Source organism: Penaeus chinensis, chromosome 27 (genome assembly GCF_019202785.1).
Source record: "Penaeus chinensis breed Huanghai No. 1 chromosome 27, ASM1920278v2, whole genome shotgun sequence".
NCBI classification, from domain to species: domain Eukaryota; kingdom Metazoa; phylum Arthropoda; class Malacostraca; order Decapoda; family Penaeidae; genus Penaeus; species Penaeus chinensis.
Genome location: NC_061845.1, coordinates 28,963,017 through 28,970,516, shown reverse-complemented (window position 1 = coordinate 28,970,516; position 7,500 = coordinate 28,963,017). Strand labels below are relative to the sequence as shown.

At 30.0% G+C, this 7,500-nt stretch overlaps 2 protein-coding genes across 2 annotated transcripts in view; one reads left to right on the top strand and one right to left on the bottom strand.

Annotated features, from left to right (window-relative positions):
- Positions 1-1,935, top strand: part of LOC125039528 (vegetative cell wall protein gp1-like) — a 65,781-nt gene extending 63,846 nt beyond the window's left edge. The window contains exon 2 of the mRNA XM_047633556.1: positions 1,382-1,935. Coding sequence (XP_047489512.1) covers positions 1,382-1,498 — 117 coding nt within the window. The 3' untranslated portion in view covers positions 1,499-1,935. The remainder of the gene's footprint in view (positions 1-1,381) is intronic.
- Positions 1,936-6,733: 4,798 nt separating this feature from the next.
- LOC125039683 (XK-related protein 7-like) overlaps positions 6,734-7,500 on the bottom strand; it is a 10,791-nt gene continuing 10,024 nt past the window's right edge. The window contains exon 6 of the mRNA XM_047633881.1: positions 6,734-7,500. This exon is cut by the window's right edge and continues 838 nt beyond it. The gene's annotated coding sequence lies outside the window, so the exon portion shown is untranslated.

The following is a 7,500-nucleotide window of genomic DNA, read 5'->3' as shown; positions in this document are numbered from 1 at the left end:
CACAGAAATTTACTAGAAGTTTTGTGAGATTGATAGATTTGGTTTTCTATTTAAATGTAGCTTTTTACTTTTTTTTTATCTATTTTTTTATTATTTTTTATTTGTTTTTGTTCTTTGTTTTATTTGGTTTTGTGGAATAAAGTCTTTTTTTCTTAATATTCGTATCAAGTAGCTATGAGGATTTTTTTTTTTTATATTGATATTTATATATTTTTTTTTTATTGATATTATTACCCTGTGGAAAGAAATGTATTGTATTCGTATATTATCAAAGGTGTAATTAAAAGGATGTTTGAACTCATATTAAGCTTTGTAATCTGTATCTGAATGGAGTCTGTGATATATAAGATAAATGCCCTTTGTTTTCGTTCACTTCACTTTAACTTAATTAAGTATTCGTTTGTAATGACACTCGCATTGAGAACTATTCAGTCTCGAAATCACAAGCATATGTCATTCATTTCTGTAGTAAAACCTAATTTAATTTGATATTGCCTTTCTCAGTTTATAATGATAGTATAGGATATTCAACATCTCCGAATATCAAAGTATTTAATTGGTATAAATGGCGTCGTTAGTAAACACTACAGTCACTGTCATTGTTAACTATTGTTGCCGTGATATTACTATTATTTACATTATCATGGATTTTTATTAATATTACTATCACTACTATTACTGCTGCTACTACTACTACTACTACTACTACTATTACTACTATTACTACTACTACAACTACTACTACTACTACTACTACTACTACTACTACTACTACTATTACTATCTACTACTACTACTATTTCTCCTACTACTATTGCTACTTATGCTTCAGTTACTACTACTCCTACTACTACTACAACTACTACTACTACATCTCTGTTACTATTATTAACAGAGATTATACTACTAAACACAATGGCTATTACTACCACTACTACTACAATTATCATTACTTATTAGCACCATTCTCGATGATGGTGGTTGTATTTATATAAACATGTTCCTTCTTTCCCTCGTCTGTTCCCTTTTTTTATAATTATTATTATCACGTCATCATATTAATCATAATGAATGGTTGTGTTGTTCTCTTTGATTGAATATTATGACAATAATGAATAATATTATCATGATCGTTAATATTATTAATGCTTTAGAGTTCATCATCATCATCATCATCATCATCATCATCATCATCATCACCATCATCATTACTGTCTCTAATATAATTATCCTTTCTATTTGATAATCATTACTATATTATAATCATCATGATATAACAATCATTACAATATAATAATCATTACAATATAGTCTATCATTACAATAAGGTTTAAACTCCAAAAACACGCATCTTAACTAAGCATCTTCATCTCTTCTGCAGGGATGCTGTGACAAAATCTGCGATCAGTGTTCGATCATGTGCTGTCTTCTGTGCAACTGCTCTTGCTGTCACTGCGACCTGTGCTGCCTGCTGTGTCGAGTCTGCTGTGCTGTGTGAAAACTAGAGAAAGAGATAGACGAAAAAAAAAAAAAGGAAAGGAAACGGAAGACAGACATAGAGAAAAAGGGAAGATAAAATGAGCGAAAGAGAGAAAGGAACTTAACTTAGACTCTCATTCCGAGATTGTGAGTGAATTGTGAGGTTGTGTTGTTGGAAACTCTTTGCTCTGTATGATAGTGCTTTTTTTTTTCAATTAATTTCGTTCATTGACTTTTGTACTGAAGAAAAACGGAATGGAAATAAAGGAAGAAAAAATGGTCATGTAGATAAATTCAATAATTATTTTTAACCAAAATTCTTATCACTGCTGTTGATGATGATAATAACGATAAAGATATATTCGTGACGTATTTCAAAGATATTCTCACTTTTTTTCTCTACGTGTCGCAAGTATAGATCCAGATAAGTAACTTATGACTAAGAAATTCCAGAGAGAAAAAAAGAAAGAAAACGTGAATCACCGGATAATTTGAAAATATGAGATTGTTATTTAATATTTGATGAGAGAAGTTTTTTCTGATTTGTAGTGCCTTGGGAAAAAATGGCTTTAAAATCAAATACCTTATTGCTTTCTCCTTCTCTTTTTCTTTCTTCCTCTTTCTCTCTCTCCTCTCTCTCTCTCTCTCTCTCTCTCTCTCTCTCTCTATCTATCTATCTATCTATCTATCTCTCTCTCTCTCTCTCTCTCTCTCTCTCTCTCTCTCTCTCTCTCTCTCTCTCTCTCTGTTTCTGATGACAATAGTAATTATTATTATTATTATTATTATTATTATTAATTTTATTATTATTATTATCAATATTATTATCATTATTACTGTTTCTTATTCTTATTGTTATTATTATACAATTATTAGTATTGTTATTATTATTATTATTATTGTCATTATTATTATTATTATTATTATTATTGTCATTATTATTATTATTATTATTATTATTATTATTATTATTATTATTATTATTGTCATTATTATCATAAGTATTATTGTTATAGTAACATTATCATCATCAACATCGTTAGTATTGTACAATATATGCTTTACATTGTCATAATCCTGTAATGACATTTAACGTTTCTGAGATACTGAACTCCTGCTAAAACTCTAATATGCAAATTACTGGAATCTAAAGGAAAGAATTGTGTATTTTTTCATTATATAGTTATTAATGAAATATATATGAATGACTGTTAATTACTGATGAATTTTGAGTATTTGCGAGTTTGAAAAGTCTAAAATGCGATTCATTATTTTCTGAAAAGGTACATATGCTGCATTTTGTTTTTCTTTGTCTTTTTTGATAAGTAAATCCATTTAGAGAGGGAAAAATGTGAATTTAGATATTGTCTTTTGTCTTGTGTTTTTAGGAACGAAATGTGTGTGAGAAAGACAAGTATTGTATATATAAGTATCTTGAATGAGACACGTTTTTTTCCATTTCAAATCATATTGCAGTCTTTCAAATGAGCTGGACTCAAAGAACATTCGCGTGTTTGCAAATGTAAAAAAAAACACATACATACCTTTTCTATAAAATAATACGTGTTTTAACGTAAACCGTAATCACGTTTGGATACCATTTTTAGAATATCTTATATCAAAGTGTGAAAATATCCTCTGCTAATTCATAGCCACTTAAGTGATCATAGTTTTACTCCTAATGAATATTCAGTATAGCTACGTAGTTCATGTTGTTACTAGGAACTTTCCCAAACTTTAGACGACGTAGGTGTAATCGCCATTATACTTTGGTCTCCCCTGCAACGTTGTCCGTTTTCTTTTTGGATGATTTTCTCTGTTTTCTATGAATAGAGTTACCAATGACCATGTAAGTAATTTCCTTTCGTTTGGTATGATTTGTGAGTCACTGAGATTAATGGCATATGCATACAAATAAATATGTGTATATGTGCGTGTTTATATATAAATGTATATGTATATATATGTATATATGTATATATATATGTATGTATACATACATATTATAGATTATGTAGGTATGTAGGTAAACATATATATACATATATGTATGTATACATATATGTACATATATGTATGTATATGTATATATTTTTGTAAATACATATATACACATATATATACACATGTTTATATATGTTTATATAAATATAGATATATATTTAATATATATATATACGTACATATATATGTATATATGATACATATGCATATATGCAGATATGTATATATATACATATCTATATGCACATATATATATGTGCACATATGTGCATATGTGTGTATGTATATATTTATTTATACAAACATAAACACATATGTGCATATATATATATATATCTGTGTGTGTGTGTGTGTGTGTGTGTGTGTGTGCGCGCGCGCATATGTAAATATGTGTGTATATATATATATATATATATATATATATATGTGCGTGTGTGTGTGTGTGTGTGTATACATGTATATGCACATATATGTATATGCACATATGTGTATGTATATTTAAATATATATATATGTATATATACATATGTGTGTGTGTGTGTGTGTGTGTGTGTGTGTGTGTGTGTGTGTGTGTGTGTGTGTGTGGTATATAGTATGTAATAAGCTATATATATTGTGTATACATATACTGTATAGTTATTTAGTTTCGATATATGTGTAACTCCAGGAGGTATCTGATAAACTGCCATTGAGTGACACAGTTGATCTCATGTTTTCTGCATTTTTAATCATAGATAACCCTTTTGTATATATTATTATGATCTTGTTTACGTCATTTCTTGTTCAAGATGTGTTCTGTATCATTTTACTTGATTTTGATACATTTATAATGAGTTAATTCCATTGCCCTATTTTGATATCTTTATAATGAGTTATTGTTCCTGTTATGTTGCTTCACAAACTGCTACCAGTGGTTCCTTTTGTATAATAACCCCACATTTATATGGTTACATGTCTATTAAATTATCTCTCGAACTGAGGTTGAAAAATAACACACACGAATCTCTTCATCCTTTTTAGGAGAAAAAGGCTATAAAAAAAAGCTGATTTAAGGCCTGCACCAGGAACCTCTTCCATGCATGTTAAAAGGACACCTGAAAATACTGCCAGAGTGTGAAGGAGAAAACAAGAGGCAATCAACTTGATGCTAAAGTTAAAATGAAGCTGATTGTGTTTAAAATGATGAATAATGGTATTGTTAACTAATGCTGGCTTTAAAATAAGTAACATTTGGATATTTAGAGAAAATTTGATAAAAAATTATACCATTTACACATATATATGATAAGAAAACTAGCCTCTACTTCGTATTTCTACCGAGATCAAAACAGGTAAAAAAGAAGGTTTCAAACAGCCAAGATAGGCCTATGCATGATTATTACTTATTACGGAGTTATAGGCCTATGCGAAGAGGTGCTACATGGCCTACTGATAAACATTTCCTTCTCTTTTACCACGATGTACCGAAGTGCCTTAAAGGTATGTATGTTTTCTTAGACGTTAAATAAAGGCATTGAAACGTATGTGGTTTTAATTTCAATGAGATCATACCAATTACCTTTTTTCGGTTTAGGGGATGAAAATATGCTAATTTTGGATGAATGCTAATAAAGTTGTGATTTGATTGTTGCTGTTACATCCTGATGGATATGTATCTATGGAAGGAATTAATATTATAGTCTGATTACATTAAAAAGTATATTTTAATGTAATTAGACAAATATATCAATTAGTGGCATATTCGCCCGTATTATCTTCTATTATTTTGATTTTTTTTTTCTTTCTTTTTTATCAGCAGTTTACTTTTAATCTACTTTTAGCATTACGTATCTTTTTTTTTTTTTTTTTTCCTTCGTCATCTAACTTTTTTTTTGTTTTTGTTTTTGTCTTTTACGATATTGTGTCTATTGGAATTTTTAATTCAATTTCTCAGCCTTTTTTGGAGGGGTTGTCTGATTTTGTACATTTTATATACCCTTTGATTTAACGAGATTTTGTCCATTGGGAAAAAAAGAAGAATAGGAAAGTAAGTAGACAAAAAGTAAATATAAACACACACACACACACAGACACACACACACACACACACACACATATATATATGTATATATATGTATATATATATATATATATATATATATATATATATATATATATATATACGTGTGTGTGTGTGGTAAGGTAGATCTTTGCAGTAAAAAGTCCTCTGTGATTTTTTATTTTTTTTACTTTTAGATGATAAAATACCAAGAAATATAATAAAACATACAAAAAAAAAAGGAACAAAACAAATTCCAGAAATAAATATGTTGAAAGAAAAGAAAACACTCAACAGAGGAAACACTTGAGGAAATAAAGTTTTTCCCTATTATCTGATTTATCGTCTTGGGAACTTAGAACAGGTTTTAAAGAGCCCTCACGCTTTATCTTAACTGTTTTCTTTCACAGACACATACGCACATACCCATTCATACCTATAGATAGATAGGTAGATAGATAGATTTACAGATAGATAGATAGACGTGTAAACATATATGCACACACACACAAATACATATACATATACATATATATGTGTGTGTGTGTGTAAGTCTATATATATACATATATATATATATATATATATATATATATATATATATATATATATATATAAGTCTATCTACCTGCCTATTATACCAAAAAAAAAAAAAAAAAAAAAAAAAAAAAAAAAAACTTAAACAGTAAGATTTTGTCCTCCTTCGTGCACAATAGCACATGTGCACTGGGTAAGCCTGGAGAGCTCGTACTGGAAGATTCTACCTAATCGGCTCATGGAACACTTGCCTCTTAATGGTCTTCTGTTGTTGCTGTTGCCTTATTAGCCCTCGGGCCATGCTGCGACGCTGTCATTTGCTAAATGATGGTCTTGAAGTTATGGTGAATACTGAGATAATAAGGAAATTTGCCTTTCATTCATTATTTTCAGATTTTACAGATTTACACACACACACACACACACACACACACACACACACACACACATATATGTATGTATATATATTGTATACATATACATATACACACAGGTGTATACATATATATATATATATATATAAACATATATAAATATATGTGTGTGTGTGTGTGTGTGTGTGTGTGTGTGTGTGTGTGTGCGTGTGTGTGTGTGTGTGTGTGTGTTCCGTTGCCTTTATTATATTATTAATACTTCACAGCAAAGGAAGGGTATATTACAAAATAAAAAATCACGCAGTCATATCCTTTAATTGATCTTGGTACATCGTTCGCAATGTTCGTCATAGTCAGGCACTAACTCAACCAGTCTATAAAATTGGACGGAGTTTAGCCACATTGCATTTTGATCATTGACCGAAACTTTGCACGACAACATACATTTCCTTTTAATGATGTTGCAGGTAGATTGAACACTGAGATAATGATACGAATCTTGGGTCTTCTAAAGCGATGGTTTGTGTGAGGTTACATCTCTGCTGTGATTGGCCGGAGCGGGAAAAACAAAGGCTCTGGTTGGCCATTGTGAGGAAGAGACTGTGGCGGCGGACCAATGGCGGTGGAGGGTTTGAGGGAGACGGGTACATCTATTCTGTGATTGGTTAACTTGAAGACGTGGAATTCTGCTATTGGTCAAGTTGGAATAATACTCTCAAATGAATCTTATAAACGGATGTAGATCTGTTTGTTGTTTCAGATATACTTTATTCTTCTGCTGAAGCTGTGAGTTTGCATGTTTTCGATTTTACAATGTTCTCAGACATCAAAGTAAGTGGGAATTGCACAACCATATGCCTTACATGAATCTGCCGTTAGAAATCGAAAGAATGTAAACGTTTTATTAACAAGAGTCCTCCAAACGTTTGATCTGAAGGGGTTCTGAAACGTTTCATTGTTGTATTGGCTTCATCACTGCCCTATCTTGAAGATATTCACTGTTTATTCAAAATACAAACTACTGATTAATCGCAGTGCATTTTTTATATGAAATCCGTCATAGTTTAA